Source organism: Equus asinus, chromosome 1 (assembly GCF_041296235.1).
Source record: "Equus asinus isolate D_3611 breed Donkey chromosome 1, EquAss-T2T_v2, whole genome shotgun sequence".
Taxonomy (NCBI): Eukaryota; Metazoa; Chordata; class Mammalia; order Perissodactyla; family Equidae; genus Equus; species Equus asinus.
The window spans coordinates 101,770,504-101,793,521 of record NC_091790.1 but is presented as its reverse complement, the minus strand read 5'-3'; the positions used below and the strand labels follow the sequence as shown (position 1 = coordinate 101,793,521).

The 23,018-nt window shown below is 45.2% G+C and overlaps 1 protein-coding gene across 2 annotated transcripts in view; it reads left to right on the top strand.

Moving 5' to 3' along the window:
• HECW1 (HECT, C2 and WW domain containing E3 ubiquitin protein ligase 1) overlaps window positions 1–23,018 on the top strand; it is a 392,878-nt gene that overhangs the window by 282,928 nt on the left and 86,932 nt on the right. For both annotated transcript variants that reach the window (XM_070504453.1, XM_044770932.2), the window contains 5 exons: window positions 1,381–2,715; window positions 7,359–7,460; window positions 12,331–12,481; window positions 20,162–20,304; window positions 22,350–22,471. In XM_070504453.1, the coding sequence (XP_070360554.1) occupies window positions 1,381–2,715; window positions 7,359–7,460; window positions 12,331–12,481; window positions 20,162–20,304; window positions 22,350–22,471 (1,853 nt within the window). The remainder of the gene's footprint in view (window positions 1–1,380; window positions 2,716–7,358; window positions 7,461–12,330; window positions 12,482–20,161; window positions 20,305–22,349; window positions 22,472–23,018) is intronic.

Sequence of the window (23,018 nt, the reverse complement as noted above, 5' to 3'; positions counted from 1 at the left end):
TTGAAGCCCAGAAGCCAGTGGTCTGTTCTGGAAACCGGGTTGCTGTCCCCTTGATCGAGAGGCTCCTCTTCATTCTGGTGATCCAAAGGTAGAGAGTTAGATGGTGCAGTGGGCATTGACAGTGAGGCCAACGTAGATATGGAGCCATGTCTAATTTATCATTTTACTCCCAGCACCCAAATAGGAGGCACTTAATAAATGTTTAATTATTGCATACATGAGTGAATGAATGAACGTGAACATGAATGAACATGATACATGTCATATTGTTAAAGATCTATGATTGTACAGTGGCTTTTTACAATATCACAGGGAAAATGAGAACTTTAAATTGGATAGGGGACTTTGGAATCATCCAGTGTTCAGTTTTTCAAGCCAAAACATATTTCCAAATAAGAATGATGAGATGCCTCATAATTCCACTTTTACTCCTCTCCCACAGCCCCCATCCTAAGTGCCGATCACGCTGAGAATCCTTTGGTCCTCTGGGCCACATCTATGAGCTGTTGAAGCGAATGAAGCTTTTGAGAACTCTGAGCCTGGAGCTCATCACTGCCGCTCATTAAACTCCAGTTGCACTTTTCTATATGCCCAGTATTCACTGCAAATTAGGGGGAAACACCTGTCTTGTCCTTTCAAATTCAGCCTTTTCTACATTCTAAGAATAAAACTGACTCTTCCTTCAGTGCAGCAGTAAGGCCAGTGGCATTAGTGTGTTTGAAATGGGAGGTTCACATCTGACGGGAACCCAACAGAGCAGCTGGGGAAGGGAGAGGTGAACCGTGGTGCTGCTCCTTGAATGGTTGCTTGGTGTGGAGACCACGTTTATTTTGCCACTGTGATAACCTCCAAGTGTCGGAAGCCTTCCAGTTGGAGCTCCTGGGTGACTGTGGTTGCTCCCATCATCTTCTCTAATTGCCCAAGAACCCTACTTTCCCATCCTGCCCGCCCCCCCCCCCCCCCACCCCGGGAGGCCCAGCCATAGACACACCCTGAGCAAGTATAATTAACCTTGCCTGGGATCAGCGGGGAACTGTAAGCACCCCTCCCCCATCTCTGAAGTGTTCCCTGTAGCACACATTGTTGAGCACCTACTGTGTGCTCAGGACTGGGGTAGCGCTAGCCTGTGAGCATTTTTACCAAAAGATGAATTCCCTTGAAACAACTCAGAAATATATCATGACTGCAAATTGTCATTCACATAACAAGAGCTCGTTTTTACAGAATTTTTTTAGCAGATCGCTGGCCAGGAGACACCCTCATCAACCCCTCCATCCAATACCCTAAGGCAGAAATCCCTTAGGAGACTCCTCGTCCGGCCGAGTGTAATAACCACAGTGCTCTCTTCTGGAAGGAGTGATGTTCTCTTCTTGCCCGCAGATGATGAGGAGATTTCCCTGAGTACCGAACCGGAGTCGGTGGAAATTCAGGACAGCCCGATGAACACCCTGGCGGCGAGCGGCGGCGGGGAGCCTGTGTGCGAGGCGCCGGAGCCCGCGGGGAGCACGAGGCCCGAGCAGCCGAGCGAGGGCGGCGCCGGGGACGACGCGGGGGACGGGAGCCCCGAGCCTGCCGAGCCGGCCGAGGCAGCGGCAGGTACCGCCGAGGCAGGAGACGACGGCACGGTCTCTGTGGGACCCGATGGGTCTGGGGAGCTTCTGGCCGCGGGGCGAGAGGATGCCGAGCCCGCCTTGAGCGCGGAAGAACTGGCCGAGCGGCTGGACCTGGGTGGGGAGGCGCTGCTCCCGGGGCTGCTGGAGGACGGCGAGGCCCCAGGCAGCGCCGGGGAGCCGGGGGCCGAGGAAGCGGCGACCGAGGGCCGGGCTGGGGGGCTAGAGGAGGAGAAGGAGCAGGAGGAGGAGGGGGACGTGTCTGCCCTAGGGCAGGGGGAGGACAGGCTGCCGCTGCGGGCGTCAGTGAAGAGGAAAAGCAGGCCGTGCTCCCTGCCCGTGTCCGAGCTGGAGACCGTGATCGCGTCGGCCTGCGGCGACCCCGAGACCCCGCGGACACACTACATCCGCATCCACACCCTGCTGCACAGCCTACCCTCGGCCCAGGGCGGCAGCACCGCGGACGACGACGGCGCGGAGGAGGAGGCCACCCTCAAGGACGCCTCCGAGAAGGATGGGCTCAGCGAGGCGGACGCGGTAGCTGCTGAGCCGCCTCCCCTGGAAGGGGATGGTGAGGAACCCGAGGGGGCCACTCCGGGCACAGCGCTCCCAGGCCACTCGGGCTTGGCCAACGGCGTGGTCCCGGATGGCGACACGCACCCCAGCACGGGGAGCGAGAGCGACTCCAGCCCCCGGCAGGGCGGGGACCACAGCTGCGAGGGCTGTGACACGTCCTGCTGCAGCCCCACCTGCTACAGCTCCTCGTGCTACAGCACGTCCTGCTACAGCAGCTCCTGCTACAGCGCCTCCTGCTACAGCCCCTCCTGCTACAACGGCAGCAGGTTCGCCAGCCACACCCGCTTCTCCTCGGTGGACAGCGCCAAGATCTCCGAGAGCACCGTCTTCTCCTCGCAGGACGACGAGGAGGAGGAGAACAGCGCGTTCGAGTCGGTGCCCGACTCGGTGCAGAGCCCGGAGCTGGACCCCGAGTCGGCCAACGGCGCCGGGCCGTGGCAAGACGAGCTGGCCGCCCCCGGCGGGAGCGTGGCGAGAACCGGGGAAGGTCTGGAGTCCCCTGTGGCGGGACCAAGCAGTCGGAGAGAAGGTTAGACCTCAAACCTGATCAGAGGGAGCATAGGACCACCAGGGGGACACAGGTCTCGCCAACATGGTTTACAAACAGGAGAAAGGATCAGTCCCAGTGGGGTTGCTGCGGCCATGTGTGCCTGTCCTGTACATGTATGTGTGCATGTGTCTATGTGTATGTAAGTATCTGTGACTGTGGCTAGCTGACACGCCACCTCCTCTCAGGTGTACACCAGGAATTGCAACTAGTTGAATGGGAGTGTGCACCTGTATGCGTGCTTCTCTGTTTTAACTAATCCCCAGAACTGGTTAGTGACACGTTACCCTTCTAGTCCTTGCCAGCAACCAGAGCCTCAAGGCTAGTATCAAATGATATAAGCAGGAAATGATCATCAACATTAGGTGCATAATGTGTAAATATCTGCTGACTTCCCCAAACTTATTAGCAATAACTGTTAATATAAGTAGAAGAACATTGATTTTTACCTCTGTTTTAGAATTTAACCAGCCCCTGTACATATGGATCTGTATAGCTTACATCTATTTGTCATTATTTGTCTGCTCAATTCTCGTTGTTGTTGGTTTGTTTTCTGTTGGTTTTTGTTGTTGTTGTTTGCTATTTTGACTAATGGAGGGAAGAATAACATGAATGTGTCAATTACTTTGTTTCAAGTAAGATTCGAATCCAAAAGCTGCCACCTTTAGTTTTAAAATGTGCTCTGTATTTTAACCAAAGACGTTCCTTCTTAGTCATGCCTGTGGAATCATATATAAAATTAATTTGCTAATTTGCTTTTCCTTATCCAGAATTGGGAACTATTTTTCAGTCGAGTGACAGTGACATAGGGGGAAATAATTCAAAAGTCACACAATAATATGAAATAATTCAGTTGTCTTAAAAGAGATAAATATAGATTCTGTTATTTTGCTGGTCTACTGTTTAAATCAGCCTTCAAATGAAATGCGGTGGGACTGTCTCTAGATTGTAAGCTCAAGGGCCAGAATCGTCTCTTCTTTGTGTTTGGATTCTCAGCACTTAAACCTACAAATTTTTACAGGAACTAAAATGAGCACAAAAAAATTAATTTTAAGTATTCAGCAATGCCCAATTCTACATTTCAGAGAAAACAGGAGTGAGGGGAAGAGGCACACGTAATAAGGAGACACGCAAGGAAATTGGTAAAGAAAGAAACACAGGGAGGGAAACCGTAGTGACAATAAAACTTAATGACATACGCTATGGAAGGGCACCCATGAGAGTGAGAATGGGGTGGACAGTTCCCTTCTTTAACAAGGATGTTTTGAGGACCTTCTTTGTTCTGGGCCGGATGCTGTGTGCCGGGCACAGGAAGGTGGATCAGCATCAGATAACATATGGAAGGTACTCACTAATTACAACAGAATTAGAAATTATTCCAGTATACGCAGAGTTGGGGATCCACACACAAAGGGGCACAACTAGGAGCTGGCAGGGATATTTTAGAGCAGAGGACAGCAAAGTTTTTCTGTAAAGGGCTGGACAGTAAATAATATAGGCTTTGTGGGTCAAGAAGCAAAAGTAGGCAACTGTTCTCACCAAAAGGCTATTTTTTCTAACGGTTTTACATTTAAAAGGGTAATAGCCATACTTAACTTGAAGCCATACAAAAACGAGGCTAGACTCGTAGTTTGTCAACCCGTTGTAGCCTATAGGTGTATTTTGACCTCCATGTTGGGAGACAATCCACACATGGTTAATTGAAAATTGGCTCAGTATGCATTTATATAGAAGCGTGTTTTACAAAAAAAGACACTGTCCATGGGCTTAAGGGATGAACAGTCCAGCAGGGAGAAGCTGCCCCCTTGAGAAAGGACAGGCAAGTGTTTCAGGGCCATAGTGGAAGTCTTTGCAGGGCAGTTTCTAAAGAAATTTCTAAATTCCTGAATTCCTCAGACCAGAAACTCAGAAAAGGTTAAGCAGCACCTGCGTGCTTCACTATGGTGGGGACAATGGGGGTACAAAGATTCCCAAGAGGGCCTGTCGATCTCACGAAGGCCATGCACACGTTGGCATGTGACTTCTTCACAGCCGGTCTTCCGTACCTCTAGAGTGAGTCCAGAGCTAATGGTGGGTGTCAGCATTGTGGATCTGTCCCCCAGTCGCCACCAGGCTTCCAAGAGCACATGCTCAAAGAAAGCAAGACTTTGAAACCATATGCACGAGGGCCCTCTTCTGCCCTGAGAATCACTCTTGCGTCCTCACCATGACTTCTAAGATCGCAGATTCTTTCCAAGGTAGATTTGCTGCACACGTGCCCACATAGCTGAGTCTGCCGCAATTTATGGAGGATGTATTCTTTATCTACTTTTTGCTTTTTTTGCTTTTATAAAAACCTCCTTTTTGAACCTCAACATAGAATAGTGTTTAAGAACTTTCTGCAGATCGAATGAAAAGAGCAATATAATGCTGTGATTAGGAACTCAGGCTGAAGCCCCCTGGGTTTATACTCAGTCCCACCACTTTCTAGCCATGATGCCTTAGCCAAGTTCCCTGAATGCTCTATGCCTCATGTGTAAAATGGGTGGAAATATAGGCTCTACCTCAAAGGGTTATTGGAAGGATTAAATGAGATGCTACATATAGAGCACTCAGCCTCTCACGGAGTGAGGCTTCTTCCAGGCAGATAAGCAGTGAGGCTCACTTTGAAAGTGGAATATATTTCCTTCTCAGAAGTTCTAGCAGCTCTGAACACTTGCTTTGTGTTTGAGGCAAGGGTGATTGCGTGGAGCCGCGTCCTCGTGCTGAACAGAACTGCTTGCTGCTTCTGTGCGCTCCATCCATTCGGTTGGCTGAGATGCTTCGGTCCCATCATTGCCTTTGCTTGGGGTTCACCAGCAGGGGGGCTCAGCTCCATTAACCCCCGCAAGCAACAGTATTGTCTCCACTAGCTTGCAGGAGTATTTAACCTGATTGGTTGAATTAATTACAACAAGGTAAGTTTGTTGTTTTTTTTCAAGACGCTAAATTTAAAACACAACAGCTGGTGACATAACAACTATACCATTGTTTTTTAGTTTCTGCCACTAAACACTGACAAACGTGAGTGTGGTGTCCGCTAAGCATGGAGGCCATCTTTGAAACAAGAGTCGGTTTGCAAGGAGATATGTATGCTTCCTTGACTTCAAGTCTCAGAGGACCCCAAGGATTTGAGGAACATACCAGAGTTTGCACGAGAAATAGTGTTATCTATTTAACATTCAGAAAGACCCTTTGTTCCTAAATACATCTCTCTTTTTGGTTTCCTAGTTAGCTCTAGGAATTAAACTGTTAAATTAAACCTACCTAGCTTCCTTCCTGATTCATTAATTTTTATTTTTCTAATCAGTTCTATGGCTGTAGAGTAAGAAGAAATAATCATTCTTTCCATGTATGGACATTTGGAGAAATATTTGAAATTTGAGGTCCTACAAAGATCTTAACCACTGTTTTTCACAGTTTCTCTCCTTTTTGACCCAAGGGATAATGGAACACTTGCAATTTGCGTCAGCCATGGAGGGCAGAGGAAGGAGAAGCCCTGAGCTTTGTCCTCTAGCCAAGGATCGTGTGAGGCAGGGGACACCAGTCTGAATGAGGGCTGTCTCATGGCCTGGGCCCGTCTAGCTGTCAAAGATCAAGAGCAATTGCCTCTGATTATGTGACCCAAACAGCTGGTGCTGTAGGCCTCCTGTCCACATGGCCACTCTACACACGGTGTTACCAGGACCTGAGGACATTGTGAAATAGGAACACCGTTTTATAACATTGTTCAGTTCATTATAAGTCTGACTGACAATGTTGTTAGCTATGTCTGCAATAATCAAGGCATGCGTCCTGTGGATATGTTTATTTCCAAAATTTCTCCATGTTCGTCTTTCTTCTTCCTTCTATCCCACTTCTGTGTTTCTTTCTAGTTTTTCTGTCTCCGTCTTCTTGCTTCTGATCTACTTTCTTCGTCTCTTGTCATTTTCTCTTTCCAGAGCACCCTGGCTTGTCTGATTCTTCCTCAAAATAGTCTGAAACAATCACAAGATCCCACTGCTCCTTGGCTCCCCACCCATCCCCTAGCTTCCATACTATAGGAATTTACCTTCTTGGCCCACCAGTTCCTTAACCCCATCTTGAAAAGTCACCATCTAAGTGTTTCATTCCAAAACCGAAATCTGAAAAATGGCTTATTGGCAGCCCTCTGATGAAACCTATTCAAACAAGGAGCTGTAATTTTGCACAGGCCTGCTGAGCTTTTATGGGACCTTATAAATGCTATACTTCCCTCAGACAGGACCGTTTCTTTTGCTAGCCTAAAGTCCAGCTCTGCCAATTTTCTTTTGGGTCCCTTTGTGATGCCACCTTCCCATCTAGATAATTCAGGTGGTGACAGAATCAGATCCTGATCCTACATATTGGTCTGTGTGGTACAGATCACAGTCATGAGGTGTTTGGCTATTTTCTTCAGGAGTTTTTGAAAATAATTCCCTCTATTCCCTCTCTCATGAATGACTGTGGATGTAGCAAACTGACACAAAAAATAGACTGCCCACTCTTTGGGGTTTTTTCATGTAGTAGCTTGTTCTACAGTCATGCTTTTTTGATGACGTTGCCACAGCAATGAATGAATCTGAATGTCTTGACTATCTTGTCCATAGGTGAATGTCCTATACTCCATAATTCCCAGCCAGTAAGCCAGCTTCCTTCCTTGAGGCCTGAACATCATCACTACCCAACAATCGATGAGCCTCTTCCACCAAGTAAGCTTTAGTTTTTAAAATCTATGTCTTAACTCTTCCTATCAAGTCTAAACAGGTCAGTATGAACTTGTATGTAAATATCCAAACTCTTCCCCAACTCCATACCTTACACGGTTATCAAAAACCAATATGGCGCCTACTATAGAAACTGTTTGGGTTTTTTTGACTAATGGTTGCAGCATGTGATCTTGAAGAGATAACTCAGTATTTTCAGGGTCTCTCAACTTATCAAATAGAGAGCATTTCTTTACAAGATTTGACTAGTCCTTGCAAACTGTACAGGACCCTGAAATCCCAAATTTTACATTTTATATTTAAAAGTTTACAGTTCAAGATGGAATAATCCTGTTGTTCTCCATGGACACTGTTATGTCACGAGCATCTCCATGTAAAAAAAAAAACCTTTCAACCCATCAGGACCCACGAACTTGCATTTTCCTTACTATAACTTGCATCAATAGGTGACAGCCTCAGATTTCTTCTGCAGTTCTGTCATTAGGGATAGAATTCAGTATCGTTTTCTCCTAGTAACTGGAGTGTAATTAATTATCTAACTAATCATTTGAACTTGAGAAAATCATTAAATATCTCAGAAACTCAGTTTTCTCATTTATAAAATAAAGCTTTAATTTCCTCATCTGCTAACTGCTGGATTTGGAGCAGGAAATCTCTAGATACTCCAGCTTTAACCTTATAATACTCCATTATAATAAATCTATAAAAAGGAACTGACACCCCAGACATTGTACATTCACTTAGCATCACATGTGTTCGTGAAATCTAAAACATCTCTGTTTCGGTTTAGGCTTGTTTTTTAAGCAAAGATAACCTTTAAGATGTGATAAATTTTATAACTGGAAATCTTTCCCGGATGCAAGGAATCAATGTTTCTTTACGTTCTTTTGCCTGTGCTTAAATTAAGCACAGTTACAGTTCTCCAAAGGAGAAATGCTTATTCCTTAATTCACCTGTTCTTGGTAATGTGATATGTTTTACATTTACACTGTTCTGTTCAATTGTAATTTATCAGTGAGAAGAGAATGAGTATCTTTCATATGTAGACTAATGTAAAGGAACACAGTATTTGTTTTAGGGGCCAGGCCAAACGTTATGTCCTTTAACTTTTGATGGCTGATTTCTTTCTTTATCCATTGATTTGTGGATACTCCATAAATGAATAGCAAAATTTCAGTGTCACTATAGATACTTCCTGCTTAGCACTTATCTGAAAAACATCTATGACATTCTCTCCAGGAAAGGAACACTTTCCTTACAACAAATAACCTCTCAGTGTGTGTGCATGAAGTGACCTCCAATCCATGCCAGAGGAATAACTAGTTACACGTACAGTTATTTTATATAATTGAATATAAGTCCATTTTAAAGAATACATTGTATAGGCTGCTTGCAATAATGAAAACGAATTTCTCCAGATAGGTTTCAATTTTCTGTCCATGCAACCCTGAAAAAAATATTAGAAAAGTTGGTAGTTAAGCCTAACAACTGAGTTTTCTTAGATAATCTTAAATAGTACATGGATGACTTCATCACTGATAGGCCTTCGTTTGACAGATATTTATTGAATGCTTCCTCTGTGCGAGGTTCTGTTTTAGGTAAGCAAAACAAAGACCCCTGCCCTCATGGACCTTCTAGTCTAGTCTGGCAGAGACAGACAATAAACAAAGAAAAGAATGAAGGAGGAAATAGTGGAGCACATTGGATGGTGATAAGTACTATGGAAAGACCAAAGCAGAGCAAGGAAGGGCATCTGGAACGCGTGGTGGTGGCTGGTTTGGAATTTTAAATAGGGTGGTCAGGTGGTCGTCACCGAGAAGGGAACATTTGAAGCTAGACTAGAGGCAGTAAGGGTGTTGTCCACGCAAGTGTTGGGGAGGAACAGCAAGGAGAGGGGCCTGCCTGGTGGGTCCTAGGATCAGCGAGGGCACCAGTGTGTCGGGAGCAGACTTAGGAAGGGAGGAGCAGCAGGGGATGAGGTCAGGGAGATATCAGGGATGCAGGTCACATGGGGCCTTTGGCTTTTACTCTGCATAAAGGGGGACATTGTAGGTTTTTGAGCAGAGAAGTGATGTTGTTTTAAAAGGTTTTCTGTGGTTGCTTTGTTGACACTCAGTTGTGAGGAGGAAGGATAGAAGCATGAGACCCAACGGAAGTTATTGCAGTGACCCAGGAGAGGAGCCATGGTGGCCTGGGCCAGGGTGGGAGCAGTGCAGATGGTGAGGAGTGGTCGGTCAGATTCTGCAAATATATATGGTAGGTAGATTTGCTGACAGATTGGATGTGATGTGTCAGAGAAAAATAAGAGTCAAGAATGATCTCAAGAATTTTAACCTAGAAGGACAGAGTTGCCTTCAACTGAGAGGGGAAGGGAAATCTGCAGATCAAGCAGGTTTGGACGAGAAAGATCGGAAGCTTGATTTTGATCCTGTTATATTTGAGGTGTCATCCACGTGGTGATGTCAAGAAGGCAATTGGATGCATCAGTAAAGTTCAAGAGAAAGGCCTAGACTACAAAGATGGTATTACGTTTGTTAAAGGGGAAAAAAAGTACAATTCTATAGGCTTTTGTTAGTATGATAACTAAAGATGACACATTCTTGGAGTCTGCATTGTTGTTAGACTTCATGGAAAATACATAATTCAGTATTTGATAGGTCCTTCAGTCACAAATGAATTGGCACCAGTGAATTACTCTAACTGGCCCCAGCATTGTAAAGGTATGGTTTTCAAGAGTCTGTTTGGGTATCACGGTGCCAAGTCCATCGGGACATGCTGAGGCCTGAAGTTCTATTTGGAAATTTTTTCTTTATACAATATGTGAAAGTAGATTCTTTACAAAGCAACCCAGAAAGCAGCCTTATTACCTTGAATTACACTTAGCTATTATTTCCCGAATATTTATGAATATATAATTACCACTATGCATTACAGATATTTAATATATTGACAAAAGGGCCTGTCTGTCTTGCCATCCTTTTCCATGAGTGATTTGGAAATACTAAAACTTGTAGAAAGAAGTTATCATCGCTGCGCTATTCTCCAGTTTTTTTCCTTAGAGAATTTATGAGACTGGAGCTTTGTCTTTGAAGGAATCGTTCCTTTACTGGGGGCGCCTGAGGGCAGGAATGTGTGTGGCTCGTGGTGTGCCCTCAGGACCTGGCCTAGTTTCTAGTTCATGGTGAGCACCAAGAGGAGTTTGTTCAATCGAATCGAATAGCATGATAGTCTTCAAAGTTTAGTGCTCATTCTTTGTTGGATGACAGTCGTCTTGGGTTCCAGAAAAAAACTCTCCAATTGCTACTAGTTTGGGAATCACTGAAATTTCAAAATTCTTGGATCAAGATTAATTACCTAGTATTTACACATATACACAATTTCATCATTGAGTTAATGAACATTTACAACTAAGAATTGATGACTGGATTGTGTGGTGGTCAATTTTAATCAAAACATCCTAGAATATATTTATATGATCTGACTACATTTTTTCTTCAGATTGTCTTAGCTAAATTTGGTGGTTTCTGGTATTTCAGTTTTCATTAGGCATAATTTGGCAATTCTTCAGGTAGATGTCAGACATAAGCCATAATGTTCACACACAGATATACTATACACATATAAAACCATAAATATACCAAATATATTGTTTTTCACTTAAAAATTGAGAGTTGCTATGTCATTACCTGAATGATAATTTTTCAATAGAATTGTTAATATCTGACCTGCTCCCAAAAGCTATGGCTTTTCTCACTTCAAAGGCTGAATGGTTTCCCTGTGTTTGCAATCATTTTTGCATTTTCTTCTTTAATCTAACACATTTTGCAGCATAACTTTATCATGAAGCTGTTATTTCCACCACATTTTTGCCTGTGGGCTCTAAAAGCTTTGCCCATTTCTGTACGGCAGACATTGCTCTTCCATGTTAAGCTCAGATATTACTTCCAACTCTCTCGGTTTGGAGGACTTTTTCATGCACCCCACCCCACGCCAGCGCCTACATATGTTATGTAGTGTATCACCTATGCTTCCACCTTTGAGTTTGTTGTTTTTTAAATTTGAGAAGTAAAGGAACTTTATCTTTATCTTGGGCTCCCTCTACTGTTTGGGATGATTATCAACAAAGAGCTATTGAAAAGCTTGATGTTTGTTGATAGTTGTTATTGATTTGGTTTTGTTTCGGTCAAGAGATATCTGGCAGCCACAGGTGGGTTGAATAAACACTGTGAATTTACGACTTATCAAAAGGATGATTTGAAACCCAAATCCTTCCATTTTCCCTCTCAAGAGGAGTGGCAATCGATTAACTTTGCCAAGTATCAGATAGAGATCATCTAAAGTTGCGTGTACAGTACTTTAGAACTGTAGTTAAAACTAGTTTTAATACGGGGGCCATTATTCCCTCCCCAGACTCGTCGCCCTCTATCAGATTTGGCAAAGAAAGGATCCTGCAGCATCCCAGTGTCAGCTCTCACCGGAGGACATTTCCAATCTTCTAGCTGTCATTTGAGTGGCCAAGAAGATTGACAGGATGGAAATTTTTAAAGGAAGAAATAAACTAAACATTAGACTCTCTTTAGAAATTATTAGAATTTTAATGTAGGTCATATATGAGGAACCCTAGTTACTGTTTAAAATGGCCCAGCAGAGAATCTGAATCCAGTAGGCTCTTTTCTGGAATGCTGGTTCCATGCCAATGCCCCAGAAGTCATGGCAGGTGCTGGGGGCAGTGTCTGGCCTTCAGCAAGTAACCAATGGTGAGTTCTGCCTGCAGAAGACCTGGAAGTAGCGTCTGTTTCACAGGGGTCAGTAGTTTGTCCTTGATTTTTCTTTTTGCCTTTTTATTACACACTAGACTGGGAAGCTCGCATTGACAGCCACGGGCGGGTCTTTTATGTGGACCACGTGAACCGCACGACCACCTGGCAGCGTCCAACCGCAGCAGCCACACCCGACGGGATGCGGAGATCAGGGTCCATTCAGCAGATGGAGCAACTCAACAGGCGGTTGGTGATCAGCATGCAATGAGCTCCTAGAAACCACAGAGAAAGGAGAATGGCAGCTAAAGAAACTCTCTCTTACGCTTTCCTGCTCAGATGGTGTCAGGAGGCTGAAAAGTAATTAAGTATCTTAAGAAACCAGTTCAGAGTAGGTATTTGGAAAGCTAGATTTAGAATTTGGCGACAGGGAACAAGCTAAGCCTGAGTGTCATTTAAAGATGGGAAATCCTCTGAACTTCTTGATGGCTTGGGCTCAAAAACAAGTGTTCTTAACCAAGGGCCCATGGGTCACCCAGGTGTTCACTGAGGACCTCCGTGTTCCATGAACCCTCCAGAAATTGTATGCAAAATTATACATGGATACACATTTTTCTGCCAGACTGGTCCATATTCATCATAAGATTCTCAAAACAGTCCAGAACTCAAACAGTTGAAAGCATTCTGAGGATAACTTCCATAGAATGCCAAAAGCTACCCGGGGAAAAACTCTCACAAGTCACTGTTTTCATGTCTACCCTGGTCCCGTAATTGCCATATACTCAGAAATACTAATTCTTAAAAAGCCTTCCTCTTAGAAATGTTTAAAAAAAATTTTTGAGAATTGTTTTGTCTAAAAACCAGACCCTTACTTGTGAACTTGTAAGGATGTCAGTTTGTTCTTAACCTGCAAACGAAACCCTAAATAGCATCTCTCCCGTGCTGTAAGAAAGTGTGAGCATCGTATCTATCATCTGGCTTCTTTAAGACCAGCATGGTGGCTTTGGGATACTTTGAGTAGCCAGGAATGCAAGCTACAGGCTCAGCTTCAGTTAGCGTGTTAGTACAAAGCTAAAAGAGAGGTTGGGAGGGCCTAAAAAGGATAAGAACTGGGTTTGAGGGACACACCTATTGATAGCAAATGTCCTTTGAAAGTTAACTGTATTAGCCAGAAAAAAACAAAGTGGAAAATTTAGTCCTATTAAAAGTTCATAGAGGGGCCAGCCCATGGCCAAGTGGTTGGCTTTGCGCACTCCACTTTGGCGGCCCAGGGTTTCGCCAGTTCAGATCCTGGGCACGGACATGGCACCGCTCATTGGGCCATGCTGAGGTGGCGTCCCACATAGAAGAGCTAGAATAACCTACAACTAGGTTATACAACTATGTACTGGGGGGCTTTGGGGAAAAGAAGAGAAAAATATTCATAGAGACCAAAAATTGAACTCCCAGTGACTGTTGTACACAGACGTGCATGCTTTAGGTGCAAATCACTGGGACTGTTTTATTGCTTGAGCATTTGGAGTTTATTTGCTTTCCATTTTTCCCTGTCACTAGCCATAAAGGATTTTCATTGGCAGCATATTTCTCCACTATGATTCCTGTAGAAGGAAAGCATATTACAAGGAACAACTTGTGATAATTCAGTTTTATTAGATATGAAAGCACCAAAAATCCCTGAGAGAGTCCTTTCATGGTGAGTGCGCCAAAACTCCGATAATAAAAATGGAGCGGGGCCAGCCAGGTGGCGCAGCGGTTAAATTCGCATGTTCCACTTCTGTGGCCCGGGGTTCGCTAATTCGGATCCCAGGTGCGGACATGGCACCGCTTGGCAAGCCATGCTGTGGCGGGTGTCCCACATATAAAAAGTAGAGGAAGATGGGCACAGATGTTAGCTCAGGGCCAGTCTTCCTCAGCAAAACGAGGAGGATTGGCGGCAGATGTTAGCTCAGGGCTAATCTTCCTCAAAAAAAAAAAAAAAATGGAGAGAGCACAGCAAGCTCATCTTACATAGAGACAGAGTTGAGATTCCACAGGCAAAAGAGCTTCTAAGTCTGTCTTGCCAGAATGGATAAGCTGAAGTTGTTTCACAGACTAAGACATAGGGAGAGCATCATGAGGCTGTGTCTGTGAGAGGCAATGTTTGAACACTAAAACAGAACGGTCAGTCAGAAGCAGAAGTAAGCACCTTGACCTATGACATGAAAATCCATGAAAGTTCATGGTGTTCAGGTTGTATAATATAAAAATTATATTGAAGCAGGCCTCCAAGGGAAGTTTTCCGAGCTTGGATCTGTAAATTCCCGTGGCCTCCAGTGGAGCTGAACTCACTGGGTGAGGCAGCTGGGGTTTGCTGAATAGGAAGCTGTGTTTGCTGCATCCATCCGGACAGATAAAAAGAAAAGAAATTCAGTGATTTGAGAAAGTGCTTATTTCTCATGAGAAAACGTACCTAGGGAAGGTCAGATAACCTTGAGATAAGCATCCAGGCTCCTCAGGACTTATTTTAACCATTGCTTCCAAGTAGTTAACGTTTTTCAGTGATTTGGCATGATAACAGCAGCCACGAAAGCCAGTCTTTTATCCATCTCACAGGTGATCACACGCAGGGCTCGTTTTTTGATAACCTGCAGCTGTTGGGAGAAATTTACAAGGATCACTGTCCCACAGCGAAACAGAAATATTTCTCAGTGTTGCAGGGGGTTTCCTTTCACTCCTGACAGGCTGAAAATCAAATGTGCTCGTGCAAGGAGACGCCCACTGAGAAATGCAAAGTGCACAAAAGCAATGCGTGGTGACCGCATTCAAACTCGGCCACCTCCCACGCACAGCACACTTGTGTTGGCCTTTATGGTTCTGCCACATGTTCCCACCACAGGGAAGTCCTTCATGCCTGCCTTCCACCTGGTACACTTCTCATCCTGCAAAGGCCTGATGCAGATGCATGTGCCCCCTGAAACCTTCCAGAACCCTCCACACTGAGCCACACTGCCTCCTCTACAACCCATGAGTGGTCTAGTGCCTGACTCTGGAACAGTCCTTCCCTTTCTACCTTATTCTTCTGTGTGCGCCTCCCAGTGCCTGGTACGGGGCCAGATTTAACAGGACTCAGGACAAGACTGTTTCCCATGTTAATTTCTACACTTTCAGGATATCCTGAATTAACTAACTCCACTTTCACAAATATTTATTGAGCAAGCAGAAAATATAAATATGTATTCTCATTTTAAACAATCAATTAAAATTTGATCTTTTAGTTATTTGGATAAAGCTATTATAATATTAAGAGAAATGGAAGTTTTAAATAGGAAAAAAAGATCGATAATCCTACTACCCGAAGGTTTAGCTTTTTAAAAAATTCATCTATCTTTGATTTTCATAGACCTGCACAGTCCTTACATAGTTATGATAATATATAGTTTTATATTCATTTTTCACTTACTACCCTGTAAGCATTTTCATATCGCTACATCATCTTAAGATGATCCTTTAGATGGTTGTATACTACTCCTTTGAATGGATATAATTTAGTAACTTAATTTGCCCTTAGGTTGGATGTTTTGCTTATTGCTTTGTATCACCATTTTTGATAAGGCCCAAGGGCCTGTTCAATATGAAGATTGTGTTACAGAGGGTGTTTCCTTAGGGCCGGATTCCCAGAAGGACTGGCCAAGGGCAGTCACTGTGGTTTTGGTATTTGCTATCAATGCGTAAATGTGTTCTAAAATGATTCTGGGGGTTCGCTGTGCCAACAACAACAGCATCACTTCCATCGCATCTTCTGGTTGGTTTCTGCTGACTGAGTTGGTGCTCCTGCTGTTTTGGGGCATCTTACATCGCTCTTCTTGGACGGAAGGTCAACTTTTGCTTCCAGGAGCTTCTCTTTTACCAATCGCATCTCCTCCCATGAGACTCGTCTCTTCTTGGACCTTGTTTGTTTGCTTTGGTTTGGTTCGGCTTGGTTTTCAAAGGTTTCATTTTTCTTTTTTGGCTTTGTATGTGTGTGTGTGTGTGTGTGTGTGTGTGTCCATTTATAGGTTAGATTTTCCGGCAGACCTTCCTACCAATTTCCATAAACTCTTTACATAATATAAATATTTAACCTTTTGCTGCAAAAAAAAAAAAAACTCGTGAGGGAGGAGATTGAAGGACAATTCTTGATGAAATAGAAGGGAACCAGCGTTTGACCCCTGTCTCATCTTTAAAGCAGAGTGAGCCCATGAGGCTGCAGTCTTGCCCTCACTGGGTGATCCCTCCAAAATCACTGTGTGTCCCGCTTCTTTGAAACTGCGCCTGCACTTCAGTGAAGATCAGGGTGGGCCCTGACACCTGGGATGGGAGACTGTTAACTCAGTTGGGTGTGAGATAACCAAGGTCCAGCTGAGGACATGTGAGGTTGTGACACTGCTGGCATCTTCATCATCCAATAAGATCGCATTTACTCTTAAAATCTCTTCTGTGGTCACTGCACTTTGGGAGGAAAAGAGAGGCTACAATTTGACCTTCCTCTAAGCCCTGTTCTTAGAAGGTACTTATTGCTGGAACAAACCACCCCAAACTTAGTGGCGTAAAATCAATAATAATTTTTATTATCATTATTATTATTATCATCATTTCTCATGGTTCTGGGTTGACTAGGTCCAGCAAGGCAGTTCTCTCTCAGGGTATCTTGTGGTTATGTAGGGTGGACACTCATATCTGGAGGTTGATGCTGGCCATTGGTTAGGTCTCTGCTGTGACTGTCAGCCAGAATGCATACACGTGGACTTTCCATGTGGCCTGGGCTTCTTCACAGCACGGCCACTGTGTTCCATCCCAAACTGTCACTTCCATTATCCTCCCTTCGTCAAGGTAGCCACAAGACCTTCTCCAATTCAAGGGGAGGGGATGTTGATTCTGCCTCTTAATAGAGTAGTAAGGTTCTGAAAGAGCATGTGGGACTAAAAATATTGTGGAGCCTTTTTTGGAAAATGCAGCCTGCCATGAGCCGTTTAGGGAAACCTCCTGACAGCAGCTTCCTTGGTCTTTGGCAAACCCAGTCCCCCCCACCCCACGGTCAAGGTGACACACTTAGGCAGCTTCTCACTGGCCTGCTCTGTGCCTCCCACCATGGCAGCCTGCCCTGAGTTCCCGCAGGGAGAACATAATAGACAGCTATCCTTCCTCTTCCCCACGGCCTGCCTCCCACAGACCTGCGAGGTCATCAATAAACACACGTGTTTCGGTCTGTAATTCTCTGCTCATCCCTGTCCGCTTCCACGTTTTCTCAGGAATGCCTCGCGGTAACTGCCGCGGGCACAGGGGTCTTCTGCAAGGCGTCAGCAGTGAGTGGTTGAGTCTTTCTAGATAAAGTAATACATAAAGAAAGCCCCAGGCCAGTGATTCTTAAACCAAGCTGCAGTTAATACTACGGGAACTTGTTAGAAATGCACGTTTCAATTTTGCTTCAATTTCTGTAATTCTAACAGTCACCCAGATGATTCTCTTACAACCTAGAGACCACGCTTGGGAAAAAATTCCTCTTTAAGGTCAAGGAAAGAGATACGGGTCTTCAGAAACCCTGCCGCAGCAGACCTGGCCTGTGTAATGGTGCATGCCACGGGGCCCCCATCTCGGGTTGCACTTGGAGCCCCAGTTGTCACTGCTGCCTGGACTCTTGCCTTCCTCCTTCTCTTTACACCCGTTCTTCCACCCTCACATCTCTCTCCTGAGCACAAGACCCATCCAGCAGTGTTCCCGGGCTGTCACTTGCATGATCTTAAGGACTTCCAAGTCAGCATGTCCAAATCCACACCCAAATCCTCCCTCCCCACCTGGCTGTCCTCCCGTGTGCTCATTGTCAGTGTTGGCGCTTCCACCTGCCTGGTCTAGGCAGATGCCATGAATTCACAGTTGTATCCTCCCCCTTGTTAACCTCCATACCCAGTCCGGCCCCAAATCCTGTTGAGTCTACGTGTAAAATTATTACAAATCCTGGGGCCATCCCCGTGGCCGAGTGGTTAAGTTTTATGCACTCCGCTTCAGCGGCCCAGGATTTCACCGGTTCGGATCCTGGGTGCAGACATGGCAGCGCTCATCAGGCCATGCTGAGGTGGCATCCCACATGCCACAACTAGAAGGACCCACAGCTAAAAATGTACAACTATGTACCAGGGGGCTTTGGGGAGAAAAAGGAAAAATAAAATCTTTTTAAAAAAATTATTACAAATTCTGCCACCAGATATCTCTTGCATTCGGCCCATTCTTCCATTCCTGCTGTGCCTTGAGGAAAAGGGAAGCTGAGTTCTTATCAAGTTGCCTGGGTAGGCGGAGAGACATTAGGCACAACAGAGGTCAGAGGAGGGGTGAGGGAGTGACTACCAGGAGTGAAGGAAGAAGAACAGAGCAAAGAGGAACAAGACAGCTGAATATCTGCCTACAAAAATACAGTGTGAATTGGACAGAGCAGCCTCTCAAGGGCATGGAGATTTAAATTTCTGTGAGTATTTTGCTGGCAGATATAGGTGATCTTAGTGTCCCTCCAGTATGTGGGCACCCTCCCTGTAAGCAGCAGGATCCACCACCCCTGCCTGGGTCCAGGCCGTTAGCATCTCCAGCCTGGACTGTTGCAGTAGTTCCTAGCTGCTGTCCCCAGCTCCAGGCTCTTCTCCTCCAGCGCATCCTCCACACAGGTGGGGGTCATCATTCTCAGTGTCTAGCTGGCCCTGTCTCTCTGTTTCAGCGGGTACCCAACCCCTACAGCCGTGGTTCTCAAAGTCGGTCCCTGGACCAGCAGCATCACCTGGGAATTAGTTAGAAATGCAAATTCTTGCCTCCTGCCCACCCCAGACCTACTGAATCAGAGATTCTGGGGGCGGGGCTGGGAAGGAGTGTTTTAACAAGCCCTGCGGGTGATTCTGATGCAGCCCAAGGAGGAGAACCTGTGCCTAGAGAATAACATCCAAACTGCTGCGGGGATGTCCTGCCAGGTGCCCCCCGCCTCCCTCTCTCTGCTCTCCTAGCACCGCCCGAGTCCTGATGCCACCACCAAGCTTCTCAGAGTTCTCCAAGGGTGAGCTCTTCTGCACATGTGATCTTCTCTATGTTGTGGCCCTACACGCTCCCCAACCAGTTCGCACTCTGACTTCAAAATGCATACACTGTAGGTGTCTCCTGGTCTATTCACGCGCCTCTTTACACATCCGGGACGCATCGCTAGTGTTCCGGTTTACGTGCCATTCCCCTCTTTGTTCCATCTTGACTGCGTGTGTTCACAGGGCGAGATCATATTCGAGTCTTCTCTTTCATCTGGAAGTCTGACACAGAGCCTGGGCATGTTGGAAGAGTCAGTAAATATTTCATAAGTACCTGGTGAGGTGACCGACTGGCTAATCAACTGAGTAAATCCCCAATTTGGGAAGAAAACTAAAATGAACCTTCAAATAAGCAGAAGACGTTTATTTGTCTGTCAGCATGCTTCTAGTGTGTAATATTTCCACAACGCCTGTCAGTCATATCAGTTACCTGTCAAATAAAAATAAATGAGTAGAACTATTATTCTAGTTTGTAGACATTACAATGATGTGGAGGTGATTTGATATTTTCATTCTAATGTTTTCAGTTACTTCCCCCACACAGTTATTCTAGACTTAGCCTGATTTTGTTTCATGCAGGGCAGAGGCTGTATTTTGTGACTAGTTATTATTTGTGTTGATTTTTTTAAAGTTACCGTACTTGAAACTCATCATAGCTCGCAAAACAAAAGAAAGTCAGATCATCCAGAGGTACTTGTCTTGCTAAGTGTTTGGGTATCTTGTGGGAATTTAAGCATTTCTTTCCTGACATTCAAGACAATTCTTTACAGACTTCCCCAGTTATCTGATTCAGAGCATCAGCCCCCCACAAGACAACAAACAAAAGTTAACTCCTGTCTTTCCGTTTTCCGATGCAAAGGTATCAAAATATTCAGCGAACCATTGCAACAGAGAGGCCCGAAGAAGATTCTGGCAGCCAGAGTTGTGAGCAAGTCCCAGCTGGAGGCAGCGGAGGAGGTGGCGGGAGTGACTCAGAGGCCGAAACTTCTCAGTCGAGCTTAGGTATGGGAGGGGGGGTCCCCAGACTCCTGGGATGGCATCCAGTGGCAGTGTGACAGCGCGTACCAGCATCTCGCCCTACCTCATGGGGTGGCACCACGCCCTGGGGTATGGGGAGCAGTGGAATGGACGAGGTCGGGGCGGAGGAGAAAGAGCTGGTGCCAGGAGGGTAAACACAAGTTTCCCACAGGGAACATAGAGAAGTGGATTCACAGTGAAGAGAACTTGTACATCAAGGCAATTTTTTCAGTGGCTTAATCATTTCTTAAGTGAATTGATTTGTTGGTGTCCTAAGGATTTTCCACTTATAAATAAAACATGCAATAAAAATTTACTGTCTAGGGGCCGGCACAGTGGCTTAGTGGTTAAGTTCAGCCTTTTCCACTTCATAGGCCTGGGGTTCATGGGTTGGGATCCTGGGTACGGACCTACACACCGCTCATCAAGCCATGCTGTGGCGGCATCCCACACACAAAATAGGGGAAAATTGGCACAGATATTAGCTCAGGCACAATCTTCCTCAAGCAGAAAGAGGAGGGTTGGCAACAGATGTTAGTTCAGGACCTATCTTCCACGCCAAAAAAAATTTACAGTCTACCTCAAAGGAGCCACGTAATAACATGAGGAATAATTACTCGTTTGCATTTAGAATAAAATCGGTTCCCCCAGAGGGAGGAACCTGGGAGTAAAGAGATTTTGCATTGGGTTTATGGTCATGTATGCTGCCCTAGAGCATTTTTCCCAAATCCCCTAGGCATCCACTAGAGGCCTGGTTTTCATTTCTTTGGATCTGCCTGTGTGGAACTCAGATGAGAATGCTCAAAAGACACTGAGACTGGCTCCTGCTTTTTATACCTGTAATAACATAAAATTATCACAGTGACATCCTAATAAACCACTTTTTTAAAAATTGGGTTAAATGATGGCAGAGTGAAGTCTCGGAGACGAGTCTGAGCCAGCAGCATGTGCCTCCAGTCCTGCCGGGCCTCTGCGGTCCACAGCAATGCAGACGAGTGACATTTTCAAGCACTCTCTTAAATTCACATACACAGTTCCACCAACAATTTTAGTTGCCTCTGTTCTATTCATTTTACCAGATATACTAACTAAACTGACTAGTTTAGCTTTTTCTGTTATTAATTTCTTTGTTTGACCTCCGAGAGAGTTATGGTAAAGTGGTCATTAGAAACATGAGAAAAAAGGAAGAGAAAATTTATTTCTGGGTTCAGTATTGGATCCGTTGGCCTTTGGTATGTGATAAACCATCCCCAAGTTCAGTAGCTTTAAATCACAGCCATGCATTTATCCCACAGTCCTGCAGGTGGGCAGTCTGAGCACAGCTCCACTGGGTGACTCCTCAGGACGCCAGTGGGCTCACGCGTGTGTCTCTGGTCAGCTGTGGAATCAGCCCAGGCCCGGTGGGCCTGAGATGGCCTCAGCTGGAGTGGCTTGTCCCTGCTCCCCATGGCTTCTCGTCTTGTACCAGGCTAGCCCAAGCTTGTTCTCACAGTGAGAGAGAGAGGGAGTGGGGACACACAGGCCTCTCAGAACCTTGGCTGAGAACCCGCACATTGTCACCTCTGCCAGATTCTGTTGGTTGAAGCAAGGCATGAGGCTAGGGCAATTCAACAAGAGGAGAAGCCGCGAAGTCCCATGCAGCTGCGTGTGGCTGTGGGGAGGGGAAGAATTATGGCCCTTTCTGCAAACAATCTTTCATGGCTGTGGTTGGCAACTTGTAAAGAAAATAAGAAAAAAGTCATTGGGATAAAAGGGAGGTATTCAAGGACCTGAGCCTAACTGAAGTTCTGTGATAACATTCCTGGGAAAGAATGATTCTTGACTGACAGCCCAAAGTGATGTGACATCTGCTCGTATCCCTATGATACCTGGTTGGATGACTGTGACACCTGGTCATAGCACTGTTAAAAACAGCAGTCCCCTCCAACCGTGTAGGCGAAGGCTTTTGTGCTGCTGGTGCAGAGAGAGAGGCGCTGTGTTTGGAAGGCCTTTTCCCAATGCGTTCTGTTGCTCTGCTTCACTTGTTTCAGATCTGAGGAGAGAAGGCTCGCTCTCTCCAGTGAACTCACAGAAGATCACCTTGCTGCTACAGTCGCCAGCAGTCAAGTTCATCACCAACCCCGAGTTCTTCACTGTACTGCACGCCAATTATGTGAGTGCTCCCAAACGCACAGGGAGCCCGTCCTGGCTCCGCCAAGACCCAGAACTCAGCTTTGCAAGGTCATTGGATAGATTCAAGAGGGTAGCATTTTAACCCAGACGAGAAAAAGAAAGATGGTTCGGTCCACTCATTTTACTCTCTGTAAGTCTCCCCACCAAGGGGAAAAGCTGGATTTGGAAATGCTGTTGCCTCTTCAGGTTTTTGTCAGGCTCCAATGTGTTAATGTCAGTGAAAGTGCCTTTGGAAACAAATGCGTGTTTTTATTATTGGTATTATTTTCAGAGAACAAGATTATGAAGTTGACAGATTCCCTTCGGCCTGAGTCATCTTATAAAATCACTTTCATTAAAGAAATTTTAAAATAGATTTCTCCCAGATAAATAACTGGGTTTCCTTTTATTATAATTGGCTTTTCAAATATCATGCCTAAGGTAAATTTGATGTGATTTCTACATATGTAGTTTTTCATTTCTTTTGGTATTTTCGAGAAAGCAGTGACAAGATATCGTTATATTCATTAATTCTTTCATTCGACAAA